The 21227-nt window shown below is 47.4% G+C and overlaps 1 protein-coding gene across 1 annotated transcript; it reads left to right on the top strand.

The window, feature by feature from the left end:
* The first annotated feature begins 7717 nt into the window (after nucleotides 1-7717).
* Nucleotides 7718-20911, top strand: LOC130123937 (leucine-rich repeat-containing protein 52-like). The gene is made up of 2 exons (XM_056293268.1): nucleotides 7718-8366; nucleotides 20586-20911. Exons 1-2 carry the CDS (start codon nucleotides 7718-7720, stop codon nucleotides 20909-20911), a joined length of 975 nt encoding a protein of 324 aa, XP_056149243.1.
* Nucleotides 20912-21227: the final 316 nt, after the last annotated feature.

Below are 21227 nucleotides of genomic sequence, written 5' to 3'. Positions count from 1 at the left end.
ACAGGTGTCTGAAATTCAGATTTGACCAAAAATGTAAAGCGCTTTGAGTGGCTGTTGCAGCTAGAAAAGCGCTATATAAAATGCAACTTGATTGATTGATTGATTGACCAGTGTTTCCGGTCTCAAAAGGAAAGTGGGACCTGAGCAAACAAATTGAAATCCGACACATGCAGATGCGTAGATTATTCTGGCTTTAATTAAACAGATGTAACCGGTTATTTTCTTGCCCGGTGCGGAATTCGATACGGGATGTACTGCACCACAAGGCGACATCACCAACCGCTCGGCTAAAGGGTCAGACCTGTTAGCTAGGGACTAACGTGTCTTATTAGTAGTTTACAGTCGTCACCCTCCCCGGAAGCGCGCTCTCGCGCTTTGTTATTCCCGCGCTCCGAAGAGACTTCTGAGGATCTGCACACTTCCGGATCCCACCGCTGCCACCAATGTAACCGGTTATTTTCTTGCCCGGTGCGGGATTCGATACGGGTGTACAGCACCACAAGCCGACGTCACTAACCGCTCGGCTAAAGGGTCAGACCCGTTAGCTAGGGACTAACGTGTCTTATTAGTAGTTTACACAGGTGAAATCAAATATAACAAATATTCATGAGAAAGAACTATTAATCAATAAACAGTCTTAAAATACCAAACTTAAATGTATTGGAAATGTAGTATTGTCTCTCCTTTATGATGATAGTTACTTAAATAAACACACAAATATGTTGTATCTTCCTTGGAGTATTGCCCAACTTATACTGCTAGGTTTACAACATAGCTGGTAGCTTTATTCACAACAACTGTCACATGCTACTCCTCGTCACCCGTAATATCAATACCCTAGCCCGCCCATAGGTGGCAGCAACGGACCAGGTATAATCACAATATATAATACATTAGAAATTGATAACACACAAACATAGTGTAACGTGCACGAATAAGTAGACACGTTGGCCCTTGGCTAATGGGTCGGACCCTTTAGTCCAGTGTTTCTCAACCCAGTCCTCAAGGACCCCCTATCCTGCAGATTTTCATTGTAACCCTGCATAGGTAGCTTCTGCTTGTACTTACTCAACCAATCATCTCACAGCACTTAATTATGCAAGGTGTGCAAACTCTGACATTCACTGCTGAATTACTACAAACGGGTACCTATTCAGGGTTGCAAAGAAAATCTGCAGGATAGGGGTTCCTTGAGGAGTGGGTTGAGAAACACTGCTTTAGTCGACTTGTTAACGTTGTTGCCCGCGGTGCGGGAAATCCAAGTTCGCGTCCTGGCTGTGACGGTCCGGCCGAGGACGCCCTTCCAGAAGGAAAGGAGCAATGCAACGATCACAGATAAATAGGCTCGCTAGCCCATAGCTAACGGGTCGGACCCTTTAGTCGACTGGTTACCGTTGTCGCTTGCGGTGTGGGAGACAGAGGATCGAGTCCCGGCTGTGGCGATGCCCGCGGCCGCCCCCGAATTCGCTGCGATAGTAGGACTTAACCACACGCGTTACACATTAGCAACCTCATGCTTTGTATGTTACTTCGTCGCTAAACGCGACCAAAATTCACGCAATGCATGCCGCACCTCCGCTGGCCATATGCCGCCCCGCCCTGGCCACCGAGGGCAGGAGACGGAGCTGCACAACAGTATACCAACCAGCGATCTAAAAATCAAAATAATGCTTCCAAAACACTCCACATTCTATTTCTACACCTAACAACTACACCATTCTGCCACGTAATGGCTAATTTCCTAAGATACTATGCTAGTAACACTGTTAGCTAGCTAGCATACTGAAAGTAGCGCCTTAGCTCATTGAATAAACACATTTTACCGCGATTCACTAGTACAATAGCTTCTGAATTAGTGCGGATTGGATAACATGTAAATAATTATAAATGTGTTGCACAGTTTACGAACCTGAGCAAACAAATGGAAATCCAACACATGCAGATGTGTAGAATGGTCTGGCGATCTCACAATTACTACCTACTTAACCAGTACCAGAGACCTTCCATTTGTGGACGTAGTCCGTCATCTACAGGACTAACTGGGTAAATAGCACATAAACTAGACTCAATGTGCAGATCTAATCAGTGAATAGTGGACATGAATCTGGTAAGTAAATAAATATAAATTAAGAAAGGAAAATAACAAAAATGAAACAGAGGGGTGTCATTTTATAACCCAACATTTCCCAGTCCTCTACATCAGGATATATTTGAAAATGAGCACGATTTCAGTCTAACACTAAAGGGCGGGGACCATAAGAGGGCGTCAACATTCTTCTTTATGTACGTTTCAGGACGTAGATAAGCTCTTGGTGTTGCAAATCGTCAGCGTTGGCCTTGCAAGGCTGATTTACAACAGTAGATGGCGTGTTGAGCCATTTTCAACCCGAGTTGAAATGCCGAGTTTTATGAATTTGGTAAGAAATGTCAGTATTAACACCAGCATTTATGCGTTTAGTCACAATACAGTCATCATTTGGTTTATAGCTAAAAAAACACGTCTGAGTGTGCAGTACTTATTTGAAGGTATCAGAACGGTAGATTAGTTTATCGCATTAAGACGATCAAACATTGCTGTTTTTTGGGAGGGTTTTTTTGGTGACAAAAAGACGATTGGAAAAAACTTAAACGAACATCTGGTTTTAAACTAACGAAATCAACCCGCGTTTTCGTCGGTGTTGCATAGCTGCGTACTCGGAGACCTGCATGTGATAGTCCATACTATCTATCGACAAAAAGCTGCGAAGACGGACAAGACCACGTAGGAAACGCCACGGATAGAAGACTATGTATAAAAACACCAATGTCAACTGAGACACCAGCGCAATATACACGCTGCCGTATTCCAGATAATAAGTTAAAAGCATTCACCTGTTCTTTCAGTTACGACGTGTGTTCAGTGTTGACGCAAGGATGACCAGTCGCCCGTCTCTTCCTCATCCTTGCCCCAGCCACCTGCTTACACCGGAATGTTTGACTTGCAGTAGTCAGGGTTGCCAGGTAGGGAAGGGTGTACTGCTATGTATTACAACTTTCCCCCCTGCATCTGTATTGATATTCTGCTCCTCATTAGTTGAGCACACCATTGACGGGTTTCGGGGAAAAAATGCTGTATATATGTAAAATCCTTCCAATAATGATAAAACTTCACCTTCGAATGATAGTTAGTTCCAGAGTTTCTGAGATTTGCAGTCATACCCTTTAGTCTACCATATATCAATGTATGGTTTTGGCTAATGCTCCTTCCTTTGATATACTACATTTTGATCTCAATGAGATCATATAGCATGAGAATGTTAGTCTAATGGTCATAAAACAGATAGATAGATAGATAGATAGATAGATAGATAGATAGATAGATAGATAGATAGATAGATAGATAGATAGATAGATAGATAGATAGATAGATCTTACTATGTACCATTCACTTCCGCAGGGGATATTGGGGTCATTGCCACATGTTACTACTAAGGCCAGTATACAGACAGGCTTCAGGTCGTATTTCAAACTGATTTTGTTGTTATGGACATAGAACTGGTTCTACTGCCTTTATTCATCCACATTTATCAAGGCCTATTATCTCAACCAATCTCCACCTGTCCCATGATAAGCTTGGCTATTCAAGATGTGGGCATAGTTCAGCATAGAGCTCCTATCAGTAAAACTGTCGTGCCGGCCATACTATCTGTCGAGAGAATTCACTGTTGTTATTTGGCCGTGTACTTTGCCCCCGAGCGCCAACGCCTCTGAGGCACTGCACAAGCTACACGATGGCATCAGCAAACAGCAAACCGCATACCCGGTGGATTTTTCATTATTGCTGGGGATTTCAATCATGCAAACCTAAAGACTGTATTACCTAAATTTCATCAACATATAAACTTTGCCACCAGGGAAAACAACAAACTGGACCTCATTTACACTAATGAGAAGAATGCATACAGAGGATTCCCCTGTCCCAACTTTGGAAACTCAGACCACATCTCTGTTACGCTAATTCCAGCATACAGGCCACTTCTGAAACTTGCCAAACTGGTTCAGCGACAGATCAGGGTCTGGCCAGAGGGGCCTATCTCAGCTCTTCAGGATTGCTTTAAGAGCACCGACTGGGGCATTTTCAAAGTGGCAGCCTCTTTTTGGTGAGCACATTGGTCTGGATGAAAACACAGTGACAGCCTACATCAATTAGTGTATAGATAATGTCACAGTCAACCATCTCTTTGTGGGCCAACCAGAAGCCCTGGCTGACAGCAGAAGTCCGGGTGCTGCTGAGGAGCCAGAATGCTGTATTTAGATCCGGTGATAAGGCAGCCCTCAAGACAGCAAGGGCCAACTTGTCATGTGGCATCAGGGAGACCAAAATACAATATGCACAGAGAATCAACAGCCACTTCACTGATAGCAGAGATGCACAGCGCTTGTGGAAGGGCATCCAGGCCCTCACTGGCTACAAGCCACCTCCTCAGACCTGTGGTGGTGCCCCCACCCTCCCAGATGCACTGAATGACTTCTACACACAATATGAGAGACTGAATAACATGCTGGTGGTGAGGACTACATCCCTAATGGATGACCAGATTCTCCAGGTGACCACAGATGATGTGAGAGAGACCCTCTCCAGAGTCAACCCACACAAAGCTGTGGGTCCAGAAAGAATCCCAGGCCGAGCCATTAGGGGCTATGCTGAGCAGCTGGCAGATATCCTTGCTCACATCTTCAACACCTCGCTATCCAAGGCAGTCATCACTATGTGTTTCAAGTCTACCACCATCATACCAGTGCCAAAGAAGCCCCCTGTGTCCTGCCACAATGACTACCGCCCTATTGCACCGACTCCCATCATCGTTAAGTACTTTGAGAGGCTGGTCATGAAGCACATCAAGTCCAGCCTCCCCTCCACTCTGGACCCTGTCCAGTTCGCATATCACGCTAACTGCTCCACAGAAGATGCCATAACCTCTGCTCTTCATCCATCCTTGTCCCACCTGGAGAGAAAGAACAGCTATGTGAGGATGTTGACTTCATCTCAGTTTTTAACACAATCATACCACAACACCTGATCGGAAAGCTGAGCCGGCTGGGCCTTAACACCTCCCTCTGCAATTGGGTGCTGGACTTCCTCACAGGGAGGCCAAAGTCACTGCAAATTGGAAAGATCACCTCCAGGACCATCAAACTGAGCACTGACGCTCCAAAGGGCTGTGTGCTCAGTCCACTCTTGTTTACCCTGCTGACTCACGACTGCACAGCATCATCCACCTCCAACCTAATTATAAAGTTTGCTGATTATAGTACAGTGGTAGGTCTCATCAGCAACAACGATGAATCATCATATAGAGCGGAGGTGGGTTGACCGGCGACGAGGTGCAAAAACAACAACCTCTCCCTAAATATAGAGAAAACTAAGGAGGTTATTGTTGACTTTAGAAAGACCAGCACCCACCATACCCATCTGACCATCAATGGTATGGACGTGGAGAGTCAGCAGTGCTAAGTTGCTGGGAGTTCACATCACAGGGGACCTCTCCTGGTCCTCACATGTCACTGCGCTCTCCAACAAAGCCCAGCAGTGTCTTCACTTCCTGCGGTGTATGAAGAAGGTGAGTCTCCCCCCACCCATCCTCATCACATTCTACAGAGGCACAATAGAGAATACTCTGACCAGCTATATCACTGCCTGGCATGGGAACTGCAAGGCCTCCAACCGCAAATCCCTACAGCAGATAGTGAAGACAGCTGGAAAGATCATAGGAGCTGCTCTCCCATCCATCCAGGCCATCTATGACGCACGGTGCACCCGGAAGGCTCTTGGCATCGTGAAGGACCCCACCCACCCTTCCCACAGCCACTTCACCCTCCTACTCTCTGGCAGGAGGTACCAGAGCATCCGTGCTGCCTCCACCAGACTATGCAACAGTTTCATTCCTCGGGCTGTGAGGTTCCTCAACAGCCTGAACACTTAGACCTTCCATAAAAGGACTGTTTGACCATCTTACGCACTGTCCATGTCAGGTGTGCTTGTGACGTTTAGGTCTGTGAAGTAATTTATGTTTTTAATGCACTTTTTGTTTTTAATATTATTGCATGTTATTTGTTTTTATGTGGCACTGAGGTCCGTGTGAAACGTAATTTCGTTCGCCTAAGTCTAAGCCTAAGCAGTCTAAGTCTAAGTCTAAGTCACTTTATTTCGGTCTCAGTGTTAGTGTCGATACTTTATTTTTATAAGGAGTTACCTGTTATCTAAAATGCCTTGTTTGATAACAAACAAGCAGCTGTGTAAAAAAAAGTCTCTATCAACAGCATCTATATTCATTTGAAAAATATTGCACACACTCATGTTTTGAACATCCCGCCAAAGTCAATATGAACATCTGAATATTGCACGGGCAGAAATAAGAAATACGGACTCGAGGTGTGTCATAACGGCGCCACACAAAACACAGGATACAACAAAGGTGTTTTAACCCACATGTGTCACTAGATGTCACCATCGGGCCAATAAACATCTGCTATCGGTGAGTAGTGCGCGTTAACAGCCAATTGGATCCCCCCCCCCCCTCAATAGCCTCTGTCATGGACTGCCAACAGCACATCTGTCCTCTTCCTCCATCGTCTGAATCAGCACTTCAACACCTACACAGAGAGCCGAGAATAGACTCCGGGATCATTTGGAGAGTAGGGAGAGGCTGCTCGAGCATCCCATCCCATCACAGGCCTACCATTGTGTGCTGCGTGTATTGAGACGTAAAGCCTATTTTCATTATATCCTGCAAGAGCTGTCGGCAAAAATAGTAAAATGGTTGAATTATGGTTAAAATGGGTCTAGAGTTTCTTTTTCTTTCTTTTTTTTGTTAGCGATATACAACCCTCCACCTGTTGTTATTAAAACAGCCTAACCCACGTGATGTGATCATTATGCCTCTCAGGTGTCAGGTGCCTCTACCACCACCACCCCCCTTTCACACACACACACACACACACACACACACACACACACACACACACACACACACACACACACACACACACACACACACACATACATACACACACCTGAGGCATAGGAATGAGCTGAAGGGTGATCACCGTGTGCATGCTGCAGCAATCTAGAATAAATAGGTCATGTGTGCCACAGCTATGTCGCAGCTTGTGTGTGCAGTTTGGTAGCCGACACATGGCTCACTTTCTTGTTTCGGTTGTGCCTTCGCTTAGCTCCTGCACAGCTAGCTTTTGCACTCACTCGAGTTCACTCCAAAGCGTGAGCTCACGCACCAAAACGCCCCCCCCCTCCTCCCCCCCATTTCTGGATTCAGTTTCGGAAGAGGAACGATGGCAGACGTACGGGAACAAGCATGATCGTTGCAGCGCAGCGGCGTGAGAAGACTTTTGAGGACAGTCATGGGCTGATCAAATTGATGGCTAGTAACGAGATTTCAACATTTTCTTCATGTAAACGGACCGTTTAGGCTTCCGGTCCCCCAAGTTCCGTCGCCTTATATTGGATACGCACCGAGACCCTACAGACTAGCACGGACACGGAATGAGCTGAGACTTTACGCGCAGAAGTGGCCACGGGCAAAACGCCTTAACATTTAAATCATGTAACCGATTTCGCTGACTAACAATTACTTGGTGACGACACACAGCCCACATCAATGAAGTGCGCGACTGCGTTTGACTCCATCCGAACGGGGTTGATGAAGCCCTTGGCGGTGTCATGCGTCTTGCCCCGCAACCAAGTACGCAATCATTGCGGCTCGTCGTTCTGCTTCTCCTGATTGTAGGAGTCACTCCCTCTCCGGCTCTGTCCGCCGGTTGTCCGGACCGCTGTGTGTGTGACGACCAGCTGGTGGTTCAGTGTGCCGGGCAACACCTGACCACCTTCCCCGGAAACTTGCCGCTGGCCACGCGGCAGCTCATCATCTCCAACAACCGCATCTCGGAGCTGCCGCCGCTGGCGCTCAACTACCTCTCCGACCTGGTGTACCTGGACTGCAGCAACAACTCCCTGACGGAGATAGCGGAGTCCACGTTCGGGAATCTGCGAAAGCTCGCCTACTTGGACCTGTCCTTCAACACCCTCACCCGCATCGAGGACAGGACGTTCGGACCCCTGTCGAGTCTGGTGATGCTGAGGATGACGGACAACCCGGGTCTCTCGGAAATTCACCCGGACGCTTTCGCGGAGAACGCAGCCCTCCAGGTGCTGGACGTGAGCCGCAACAACTTGACGGCGCTCAACATCTCCTCGCTGCTCGCGCTGGCCGCCCTGCGCTCGGTGGGCCTCAGCGGGAATCCCTGGAGCTGCGAGTGCGACAACGAGGACCTCTGTCTATGGGTCCACCTGGAGGGCTTCAAGTTTCAAGGTGCTCAGCCCGCCAAACGCAGTTTCATCACGCTATTCTATTCTATTCAGCTTGGTTTAGTTCGGTTTGGTTCTCTATTCTAGTCTCTATTCTATTCTGTTCTCTCTATTCTGAGAAAATAAGATCATAACATTGATTGCTCTAGAAATTTTCCCACAAGAGTTGTGTAAACAGTGTCTCATTCATTCTTCTGTCCGACTGAGCACTGATCTACTGGTGCAGATGGTAAGATAATATTGAATGACCTCCTGGTTTTTCACTGGGTCTCTACATGCTGAGGCATTATTCTAATCCGTCGGGGGTCCTAGTAACAGACGCGAATGAATTTCATAGTTTTATCCTAGCCGGAAAAACTGTGTCTTAAAAAGTCTATGCAGGATAATTGACCGCTAATGTATTTGCTGAGTGAGCATCCATTCATTCCTCTGCCAAGCCCCCCCCCCCCTCCATCCACCAGTCTGCAAGCCCCTAGAGGAATGTTTCCATGTTCACGCACTTTTTTAAGCACAGGCAGCCCCCACTGGACGAGTTTCCCTGGCAGCGTCTCCATTCACTCTGTCACTTTTGGCAGCACAAGACGCTGTCATGCCGTTGTCATGTCTCTGTGACTTTAACGTCTTTTGTTTTTTGCAGTCTCGCATCTGCATTCAGTCGACTTGATGCTGCACAGTTCAACCCCCCCCCCCCGAGGACGGATAAACTTAATTTCATCTTGGGTGCAAGAGATGGAGAAACTTTTACATTTATTGGTGCATCTGGCTATTGCACTGTGTAAGATACAGTGTGTATATGCGTGCTGATGGTTATTTTCAGTTTGTCAAACCTTACCCTGTCTCGTCTTTCAGCTGGTTAAGAGACACAGGTGACTGCAGTGAAGCTTAACTGCATTCAGACTCTGAAACAACAAAGGGGCTGAAACGGGATACAGGGAACAGGGGGCCAATTGAATTCTCTTGGACTTTGACGGCCGCATTCATTCATTTACACAAACAATTTTCAAAGGAGGTAATGGAGCCCGTTTTTCAACCCTGTAGACATGAAATAACGGATTACTCTCCATTTTATTCCTATACTGGGACGTTGTGCTGCATGTGTGATTAATGGAGCACATACGTAGCTGCAGAATCAAAAATTGATCTGATACTTAAATTTGATTTGCACAGTATTCTCTATTTTCTTATACCAGTGCTTGTTTTTCAGATAGGTCAATACACAAAAGGGTACTTCTATTTATAGCGTGCCTCCCTAAGCAAGCAGCCAGACATAATTCTAACACCATAGCCATAATACACTCACTGCACTTGCTATAGAGGCATCCCCCGCTTTCGCTCTCTCTCTCTCTCTCTCTCTCTCTCTCTCTCTCTCTCTCTCTCTCTCTCTCTCTCTCTCTCTCTCTCTCTCTCTCTCTCTCTCTCTCTCTCTCTCTCTCCCGCTCTCTCGCACACACACACACACACACACACTGTAGTTCATTGTCCCCCTGCAGCTCTGGCAGAATCCAAAACGAGTCCTGAAAGAGCTGTCCTATTTTTCCTGCTGCTCATTGCCTTTTGTCTTGCTTAATTTGGAGTGGAGTTTCTTCCAGCGACAGCTGCCAGCAAGGGAGAAGGCGGGCACGCACACGCACACGCACGCGCGAGCGCGTTCTCTCGCTCTCCCTCTCGCATGTAATCATGCACGAATACTCTTGCTCTTATTCTCTCTGCCCCGCTCTCGTACTCACTTCCATTTGTTTTGTGTGTGTGTGCCATTAGCATTCACCCTCTGCCTACATACATGTAGGCAAACATACACAGTCTGAATTACGAGGTGGACTGGGGGTAAAAATAACAGGTCGGGGGCGTCAACATTTATATCCTTCTTAATGTAATCGTAAAAATGACAATATATTTCCCATATCCATGCCTAGAAGAATCTTGTAATATGGTTTCAAACACCCCTAAAAGTTGACTATTGTGGTGACCCACATCTATATAACTAGAGACATTCACCTAAGGGAGAATGCACTTCCGCTTCCGGTCCAGAGAGTTCAGTGTCGTTGTCGAATATATGACATGTAAAGTTGGAGCTAGTAAACTACCTCGACTACGTCTACTCTCACGTCTCCTGTCTCGTTGTTTTCTAACTCCACATTGGTGACCCCGACGTGATCGAACAACTAATACGAGTATGTTTGACAACGACGACGCCGGTGCTAACAACATGGCTATTGCTAACGCTAGCATTTACACCGCTACTGTGAAGCTACCCGACTTTTGGCAGCATAATCCACGGCCGTGGTTTCGACATGTGGAAGCCCAGTTCCAGCTGAGAGGGATAACGCAGGATGCAACGCAGTACTTCCACGTAGTGGCGGCGTTAGACGCATCGACAACGGCGCGAGCAATGACACTGTTGGAAGCTCCGCCAGCTGCTGGCAAGTACGATGCTATAAAGACATTCCTCCTGAAACTATTTGAACTGTCGGAGCTGGAGAAGGCAGACCGTTTACTGTCCCTGAATGGCCTCGGCGACGGCAAACCGTCTGATTTAATGGAAAAAATGCTGTCTGTGCTGGGATCGGCTGATCCGGCCTTTCTTTTCACACACATTTTTCTGAGGCAGCTCCCCGCACCTGTACGCACAGCACTGGCCAGTTCTCCTCTCGCCGCCTCCAAGGACTACCGTTCTCTGGCTGCTGAAGCAGACAGGGTTTTCCTGGCCAACCGGCAACAGATTGTGCATGCCCTGCTACCCCACCAGACCGCCCCACCACCACCTGTGTACGACTATATGGACACCGCGGCTGCGGTGACAGCCCGCCGCCAACCTGACGACGGGCTCTGTTATTACCATGCCAGGTTTGGGGCAAAAGCAAAACGGTGTCGCAAACCCTGCAGTTACAGGGTTCAGGGAAACGCCAAGGCCGGCGCTTGTTAACGGCTATGGGCGCCGGCCGTGACTGCAAGCTGTTGTTCATCAGAGACTCCTTGTCGGGCCGGCGGCTGCTGGTTGACTCTGGCGCTCAACGCAGCATACTACCAGCACAAGCTGTGGACACGATGACCGACAGTCACGGCCCCCAGATGGACGCCGCCAACGGCACGTCCATTCGGACGTACGGTATCAGACATGTGGACGTGTGTTTTGGCGGCCGACGTTTCGGCTGGGACTTTGTGATGGCTGCTGTATCCACCCCGCTCCTAGGTGCGGATTTCCTCTGTGCTTTCAACCTGCTGGTGGATGTTAAAAACTGTCGCGTGATTGATGCCGTCTCTTTTGCGTCATACCCCTGCACGCTTGGGGGCGCTGGAGCGCTGTGCCTCGCTAACACACTCTCCACCGGGGATCCATACCAACGCCTGCTCGCAAATTTCCCCGAGCTGACCACACCCACCTTCTCCTCGGCGGTGGCCAAGCACGGCGTGGAACATCATATCACCACAGTGGGGCCCCCAGTTTACGCCCGGGCCCGACGCCTCGACTCGGCCAAGCTCGCAATAGCCAGGGAGGAGTTTTCGACTATGGAGCGCCTCGGCATTGTCCGCCGTTCTGACAGCCCGTGGGCTTCCCCTCTTCACATGGTTACTAAGGCCAACGGGGGTTGGCGCCCGTGCGGGGACTACCGTCGCCTAAACAATGCCACGACCCCCGACCGGTACCCCATACCGCACATACAAGATTTCTCTACCCACCTGGCGGGCGCTGCCATCTATTCCAAAATCGACTTAGTGCGGGGGTATCACCAAGTGCCGGTCCACCCACTGGATGTCCCAAAAACGGCTGTCATCACACCCTTTGGGCTCTTTGAGTTTTTACGTATGCCTTTCGGCCTTAAAGGGGCGGCGCAGACGTTTCAGCGCCTTATGGATTCTGTGCTCCGTGACATGCCATTTTTGTTTGTGTACTTAGACGACATCCTCGTGGCCAGCGCGTCGGCGGAGGAACACATGACGCACCTCAGACAGCTGTTTGACAGGCTCAGCGAACACGGCCTCATCATCAACCCAGCTAAGTGTCAGTTCGGGGAGTCGTCCATCACCTTCCTCGGGCACCACATCACTCCACAGGGGGCCGTTCCCCTCCCTGCCAGGGTTGAGGCTGTCACCATGTTCCCCCGCCCCCGCACTGTACAGTCGCTGCAGGAATTCCTGGGCATGGTGAACTTTTATAACCGTTTCCTGCCCCGTGCCGCCCACATCATGCGTCCCCTGTATGAGGCCCTGCGGGGTAAGAAGTCTAAGGACGAGCTGGACTGGTCTTCGGGGATGGATGAGGCTTTTGTGGCCGCCAAGACCGCGCTGGCCAACGCTGCGCTGCTAGCTCACCCGTCGCCTGCCGCCCCCATAGCCCTTACAACGGATGCCTCCGACTACGCCGTGGGGGCCGTGTGTGAGCAGTGGGTGGGGGGGGGGGCTGGCAGCCGTTGGCGTTCTTCAGTAAACAACTCCGTGAGAGCGAGCGCAAATACAGCACCTTTGATAGGGAACTACTGGGTCTCTTCCTCGCAACCAGACACTTTAGGTTCCTATTGGAGGGCCGACAGTTCACCGCTTTCGTGGACCACAAACCGCTGACGTTCTGTATGGCCAAAACCTCAGAACCGTGGTCTGGGCGTCAGCAGCGTCATCTCGCGGCGGTTTCCGAGTTTACCACGGACATACAACACGTGTCGGGCAAGGATAACTCCGTCGCCGACTGCCTTTCACGGGCGGTTGTTAACGCCGTTCACTTGGGACTCGACTACGCCGCTATGGCAGCGGACCAAGCCAAGGACGCGACCGTTCAAGACTACCGGTCGACCCCTACGGCGCTACGGCTGGAGGACGTGACGTTCAACGCGGCCAACACCACCCTCCTCTGTGACATCTCCACCGGTCAACCGCGCCCCCTGGTGCCTACTTCCTGGCGGCGCCGAGTTTTCGACACCGTCCACGGCCTTTCCCACCCGGGAGTGAAGGCCTCGACCAAATTGGTGAGCGTCAAGTTTGTTTGGCCTGGGCTCCGTAAGGATGTTAGAGCCTGGGCCGGCTCTTGTGTGGCGTGCCAACGCGCCAAGGTGCACCGCCATACCAAGGCCCCTTTGGCGCCGTTTGTGGTTCCAGAGAGGCGGTTTGACCACGTCAATGTTGACCTGGTGGGTCCCCTGCCCCCCTCCCGTGGTTATACGTTCCTCCTCACTATTGTGGACAGGGCCACCAGGTGGCCAGAGGCTATTCCCTTGTCCTCCACGACGGCAGCAGAGGTAGCACGGGCGTTCATCGGCTGCTGGGTGGCCCGTTTCGGCACACCGGGTGACATCACGAGCGACCGGGGCTCCCAGTTTACCTCGGAGCTCTGGACGGCGGTCGCTGAGCACCTGGGGATGAAGATCCACCGCACTACGGCGTACAACCCGCAGAGCAACGGACTTTGTGAGCGGTTCCATCGGGACATGAAAGGCGCTCTGCGGGCAAGCCTCACTGGCTGCGACTGGATGGACCGGCTCCCATGGGTCATGCTCGGCCTGCGTTCGGCCCCGAAGGAAGACCTCCAGACCTCCTCCGCTGAGCTGGTGTATGGCCAGCCCCTGCGAGTTCCGGGGGAGTTTCTTCCGGATGCTACGACTCCCTGGTCGGCCGCCTCTCACCTCAGTGCGTCCCGGAGCGCTGCCGGTGCCTTCGCTCCCGTTCCGATGTCTCAACACTGCCTCCCCCGGTCCTACGTCCCCAAGGATCTGCCATCGGCGAGGTACGTCTTCATTAGGCACGACAGCCATCGGTCCCCGCTGCAGCCCCCATACGACGGGCCCTTCCGCGTCCTGGAGGCGGGGGATAAGAACTTTGTGGTGGACATGGGGGGCAGGCCGGAGCGGGTCGCTATAGACCGTCTCAAGCCTGCTCACTTGGACATTGGGGAGCCAATGCAATTGGCCCTACCCCCGCGGCGGGGACGCCCTCCTAGGTCGGCCCCGGCACCTGCCTCTGTTCCTGCTTCGGCCCCGCCTATGGCCCGGGTTTCGGCCCCATCTGTTTCCCCTCCTGTGAAGCGCAGCCGTTATGGCCGCAGGGTCCACCCCCCGACTCGTCACTTGTTTTCCCCGTGACTTTGCACTATGTCATTGACTGTTCTGTTGTAGAGTCTATTTTTATGTTCATGAGTTGCGCTTTTGCTGTTTTGCATTGTTTTGTGTAGGTGAATTCTGGGGGGGCCTGTGTGGTGACCCACATCTATATAACTAGAGACATTCACCTAAGGGAGAATGCACTTCCGCTTCCGGTCCAGAGAGTTCAGTGTCGTTGTCGAATATATGACATGTAAAGTTGGAGCTAGTAAACTACCTCGACTACGTCTACTCTCACGTCTCCTGTCTCGTTGTTTTCTAACTCCACACTATACCGTTTCTCGCCTGCCTGCCTCATTGCAGTGGCTCGCGTCCTCACGACCGGGATTTCACTCCCTACCTAAATTGACCACGGGCGGTCAAAATAACGGCCGGTGTTCTGTCAAGATAAATACCCAGTTGAGCTATTAATGCACTACATATGTTAGTATGTCTGTTATGAAACTAACTGACACCAAAATTAACATTTTAACAACTGTAATACTATTTTAAACAATTTAAACTTCAGAGAGACATGGTCGAACTTGAATAGCAAAATTGAAAAAGTGAAAATATTACATGGAACAAAACGGAAAACACATATTGCTAATCTAACAACGTAACATGGCCTACGAAACGTGAAATGTAAAAAAAAATAAGTCACAAAGACCGGAACTTAAAAACTACAAAAACGACCGTGGGCGGTTATTTTGACCGCCGCTATTTTTAAACTCTATATTTCTATATTCTGTCAAGATAAATACCCAATTGAGATATTAATGCATTACATATGTTAGTATGTCTGTTATGAAACTGACACCAAAATTAACATTTTAACAACTTTCTACTATTTTTCAAACAATTTAAAATGGCCGCCGTTCAACGCCTGTAAATACTGCAACGCGTCGGTGGTAGTTATGGTGCGTCTGTAGCGGCGTCTGTAACAATAATTGGCAATAATCAAAAATCAAATTTAGCCTATTTCTCTGCACTGGAGAACGCTAGTTTTTTTTTCCTAGGACAGAGCAATGAACAGGAAACGAAGCGACCAAAACACGTCATAGTGACATGACGCGCACGATCACGCACAAATTATCCATGGTCGTTGTAGGTAGATCTTATCGTAACTCTTTGTGTGCAATTGGTCTAAAACTCATTTTAATGCAAATATATGCGATTTTAGGCGAATTCATGGTGCGGCAGTTCTTTATCCCCCCCTCCACAAAGTTATTAAACTTTGAAAATCCAAAACGGCCATAATAACCGTCTTGGTCGTTAAGGTCTAGCTACGCTCGTGTGCGTCGCATAAGCCAATATAGACGCTGTAGGTTAATGTAAGTAGAGCTGTCTAGCTAATTAGTGCACTTAAACTTCTTACCTTCAGCTTCTGAATTAGATTTTGTCAAGTGTCTATGGATGAACGCTAATGTTAGCTAGTTTCTAGTTTTTTTAAGTTACAATAACGGCTAGCTGATAGTGCGCGCGCCCTTTCGTTTCCAGTGTTGGCTAAATAGCTAGCTAGCTGAGCCTATGGCTTGTAAAGTGTCATATATCATCTTATGTTAGCTAACACTGGTGCTCAGTCATGAGCAGTGAGACAATGGATGATTAGTTGTTGTACATATATGTTTTGACATAAATATAGCGTTTATTATTTCATTTTAATAGTCTTAGGTGGCTGTGGTGGTTAAGTCTTTTGCTTTTTTGATACTAGCTTTTATAACAGCATCCCCTATGTCTTCACTCAGGAATGCAAGAGCTTTCTTGGTGGGGTAATTGAACGATATTAAAATCCATGTGTGCTGAAGGCTGAGTGATTGTATTAGTTCAAATATATGACTACTTCATTTAACTCAGATTAGATTTCATTCACAGAGTCAACATGAGCAAGAGGACAGGAGATATTCGGCACTTTTTTGGTGCTAAACAAGAGTAAGTTGAAATCTGTAACAATTAGGACAGAGATTTAGCCCATATTTTCTGTGGCTGTCATGCAGGCTTAATACTGAGCAGGATACTATGGGTGATGGTGAGTTTTACATTTATGTGCTGTTGTATTAAGGAAGCAGAGGGAGGTCAGAATGACAGGCAAGAGGAGGTCAGGAGGACAGTGAGCAGCCAGGACCTAGTAGCAAAGAGGTGAGTTACAAAGGAGACTGCACTTAAAGATATAGGCCATCATACCAGCAGATATTTAGGCAAACAGTACTTTCAAAAACTGATGGGATGCACAACAATCATACCCTACTGTTCACAACTAATGTGCTAGGACTTTTAATAAAGTATTGGCTACTGACAGTAAAGAATGATGATGAATGAGATGATGTAGAATGTTGATTGATCTTTTCTATTAGATTATTGTCACAGTAAGACAACAGCTGACAAATTTAAATTATTGAGTGGTCTATTCCTTTAATGTTAGTCAGCCACAGGCCTAGATGCTGTATGGCAGTAACACATCATCCATGCAACATCTTCAGACTTCATCTGGGATTTATGTGGTTTACGTCGGAGAGTACTGCTGGCGTCGTGTGTGGCTGCCGCTTCTCCCTCTCGTAGCCCCCCCTCCCCCCTGTATATGTGTTGTTTATCTGTTGTCTTGTTTCACCCCGTTTATTCTAAAGCGACTTTGAGTGTTAGAAAAGCGCTATATAAGTTTATTATTATTATCCTACCTATTTGACATGTTTATGGTGTCTTTGGTTCATGTACAGCATTGTGTGGGCCTGTGTTTGAGCGGAAATGATGGTCTTCTGTTGTTGCTGTTGTTGTGTGTGTGTGTGTGTGTGGGGGGTCTGACTTGCTGGCAGTTTTGCTCGAGAATACTTTGCTGGTAACCCCTGACTACAAAAGTTGTCCACACAACAATAATGGATTCAATTCATCATCATCTACAGACTGCAGACATTACCTTAAACAAGCAAGATCTTGTAAGGATTGTAAGACTTAGTTCACTGTAGCATGTGCCTGCGCTGTACTGGGTTCCTTTACGCCCCGGAGAACAAGCTGACCCACCCGATTATCACTGTATAATTCACGCTCTGGAATGGCATGTTTTAAGGATTTTGTGTTGAGAAAAACATGTTATTTACACTCTTTAAAACTCGTCTAAAGGGTGTAAATAACCTATTTTCTTCTCTTTTCCCTTCACAAAGAATTAAAATGCAAGATAGTTTTTTTCTCCTGCTTGGTTGCGATATTAAGGTGACTTGCTTCACGAGTGACATATCGTAATTCATAACGGATAATAATGAATGTAAACCAACACCTTTCTTATTCCATGACGCTGCATTCTGTGTAAATATACCCCAGCCGTAATTACAACATGAAATGGATTCTTTTCTGAACAACGTGGAATTTCACGCGGCTAAATAAAGGGGTGCATTTCACGGCCACAACACTTGTTCTCACCTGGGTCCCTTCCACGGCCACGCTGCTCGATTGTCTCCTTAGCTTAGGCAAGGCATCAGTAGAAGGATAAAAACAAACCTGCAGGAAGCATTCAGATTCTCCTCTGTCTGGTCTCGCTGGCTAGATTAGCCCACGACTTTGTTGCTGTTATATAAGGAGAGCGTCTTGAAATAGAGCAATGTGAGGATGTAGCTGGAGAGAGGGAAAGCCCTCATTTTGAAGTCAGTCACTGGGGAATGGGAGAGGGGACTGGGAGTCAAAGCCCAAAGGGTTTCCTTCCTTTCTGCAGGGTAAGAGTAAGAGGCTATAAGGGCAGGGGGCAAAGGGAGGATTCATTTATTCGCTTGTTGTGTTGAGTCTGCATGTGGTGTTGTGTGTGTGTGTGTCATGGGAAAACCACACAGCGGGAGCCCTTCAGGATATCACAACAGGCTTTGGATTCTGTGCGATGCATCCACCCCCCCCCCCAAAGAAATCTGTGCTTCAAATTCATTAGCTGTGTGGGGATTCTTTTCAGATCTGTGAGCCACTCAGCAGCTTCTCAGAGAGGGAGAAATAGTTACATACCAGGGATATTTGGCGTTTAAACCCTTTGCCCTTTCTATGCAATTAACTAGTCAAGTGAATCCAAGCGAAAGCTATGATCTCATTCATTCCACTTGACTTATTAAGAGAACATTTCAGAGGAAGGGGAGATTAAAGAGGGATTTCTAAAAAAATTTAAAAAATCCTAGTGAGAGCTGAGGCACGGGTGGATGCGCGGAGCATCCAAAACTGCCTGTAATCTCCGTAAGGTGCTCTGTGTCTCTGAAGTCATTACTTAACTCAGACGGCACTGACATGTTCCCCATAGCAGATTAACGGTTAATTCTCCTAGTGTAAAATGTCATACGATGAGTCATTTTCTCCTGGGTGCGAAGAGGTAAGGTAGGTTTCATGTTTCCATCTACTCAGAAATACCTCCCCCATTCAGTGGGACTACACTGTCTGTGCGTAAACCAGATTCCCTAAAGCAAAATAAACCCCAGAATGGGAGTCTGAAGGGTAAAGGCTGTTAGCATACCAACAGGGCCACAGAAAGCAGCACAGAACGCTGTGAAGCAACAAAAGCCAAAAAAAAAAAAACTGCGTCCACCATGATGTGAGACTGCAACACTGAAGGCAATTGCACCCAGTTTTTTTCTGCAAACTGTAACAAAATACTCAGGCTTGGGGGTTATTTTCTGCTATCATCTGCTGCAGATTTCATCATCCATCAGCAGCCATCATGTGGAGTATTTCACTTGACTTCATGTGGAATAAATGTTGACAGGCAGCCCTCTCAAGTCACAGCCACCCAGTTCTCTGACAGAAGTCTTCATGTACATTTTATTAGGATTTGTGGATTTCAGCAAGCCCATAAAACATATGCTGAGTGCTCACTGAAGAGAAACCTTACTATCTATTGACTCTTTCAGGCGGCTGCAAAAACCTAATTTACCTTTAAATCCTGCAGGGTTAGGAGTTTGAATAATTCAAAAGCTGTGAATTTGTCATATTTACATGTTGTGTCAACTTGAGTTGCCAGTACAAAGGAAGTGTCTCATTCCTTATCATTTTCTAATAAAAGAAACAATGGTTGTTTGTGCAGTTTTCTCCATGACAGTCTTTTACATGGCTGAAATTGGATATGCTATATCTTCTGTTTGGAGTGCTGCTTTGCACTTCTTTGTAATGTTATACACACTGATATGTAGCAACGTGTTTGAATTATTTACAAGACCCTTCTGTTGGCATATAATATTGATATGACTTCCTTCATGGGTTACCTATACTCTTTGATGAAGCAATCACAATGTCCTAGGAAGTTTTGAATCATGTGATCATATGCCCCTATGACTGTGTACATACTTTTGTCTTCTAATATAAATCCTCTCAGCTGTCTGAATTATCAGTGAGGTAAAAAGGATTCATTCGCACTTGTAATAAAATAATCTATCTAAAATAATCTATCTAATATGTGGTAAAAAATACTTTTAGACTATATGATGTTCTCTGCTATGATACAAAATAAATGTTTGTAGCCTGAGAACTGAAGAAATACCACATTTCCGGGATTATAAGTCACTGTTTTTTTGTTGTTTTTATTATACTTGTCTGGCTGTTCCTGTGACATATTCCAAAGCGATTTAAACAATATAATTTTGTCGGACAAATACACTGCATTTCAACTAAGGCCACAAGATGACACCGTTTAATTTTGTAACTCAATTAAATACTGCACTGCCACATAAATGCAACTTATACACCATACGATTTATAACGGGTTTTTTTCCCCCTCGCAACAGCGCGTTTTTTGCTGACTGTGACTTATACTCCAGTGCGACTTGTAGTCCGGGAAATATAATACCAGTAATTTTGCTGGTTGCAGCTGAGCTCAGAGACAATGATCCCTGTGTATCAGGACTGTCATTGTTTTGGGTTGATTTCATGGAGCATGTAGCCATACAGACATCGCAAATGTTAGTTCAGAGCAAGATGGCTTAATGATCTGAATGACATCGCCGCGGCACAGCTAATAAGTCTTATATATGTGGTCTACCAGCCAGGAGATCTCTCATCTCAGAAACAAAGGACTTCTGTCTTTTGCATTACAACAACATGTCCAACATTTTAAATTTAGGGGTGTCTTGTTGCAGTGTGTTGTGTTCTGATGAATCTATATCTCTCATCAACACGGTTTGTGTGTTTGCTTTTGCCTGTTTCAGACGAGGGCCAGACAGTGTGCGGCATGCCTGCAGACCTGCAGGGCCGTCGCCTGGGAGAAGTAGGCCTCCAGCTACGGACATTGTGCCACCAGACCCTGGGCTCTTGGGACTACCTCTTCTTCATTGTTATTGGCTTTGTCATCTTTGCCGCTGGCACTGTGTCTGCCTGGGTGATGGGTGTTATCATGGTGCTCTATGAGCGCTACATCAAGAAGAAGGATGAACAGGTTGATCCAGATGATGAGGAGGCCAGTGGGTCAGCTGGCGCCACGGGGTCTGGGGGTGACCACGGCAATGGGAATTTGAAAATCTCTCATACTGTGTGATCACTGGGTGCCCACATGTAGTGCTATCCCCACTTATCCGTAGTGCCTCCAGTGAACTTCTGTGGATTGTCTGAGAAGTCTGTCATGAATCTCCAAGCAAAGACTTTGTTGAACAGGACTGGCACTCAAAGGGAAAAGACAGGATTCAAAAGAGAAATACTGGCTTCTGTGAGACTGAGGGATGGTAATTCTACTCATCTGGATACAGTGATTGGATATATTTGTGTAATTGCACGTGTGTGAGCATACATGCGTTCAAGTGTGTGCAGCAAATATGTTTCCGTGCTCTCATGCATGTGCTCATGTATCATTACAG

Source organism: Lampris incognitus, chromosome 14 (assembly GCF_029633865.1).
Source record: "Lampris incognitus isolate fLamInc1 chromosome 14, fLamInc1.hap2, whole genome shotgun sequence".
NCBI lineage: Eukaryota > Metazoa > Chordata > Actinopteri > Lampriformes > Lampridae > Lampris > Lampris incognitus.
Note: the sequence above shows the minus strand (reverse complement) of the source record. Positions and strands in the feature narration are given on the sequence as shown.

What these genes read in the sequence shown, in the direction of transcription:
- LOC130123937 (XM_056293268.1), top strand. Translation starts at nt 7,718, where the DNA reads ATGCGTCTTGCCCCGCAACCAAGTACGCAATCATTGCGGCTCGTCGTT. An exon ending in GGAGGGCTTCAAGTTTCAAG is followed by an intron (nt 8,367 to 20,585) that starts GTGCTCAGCCCG and finishes TGCCTGTTTCAG; the next exon opens with ACGAGGGCCAGACAGTGTGC.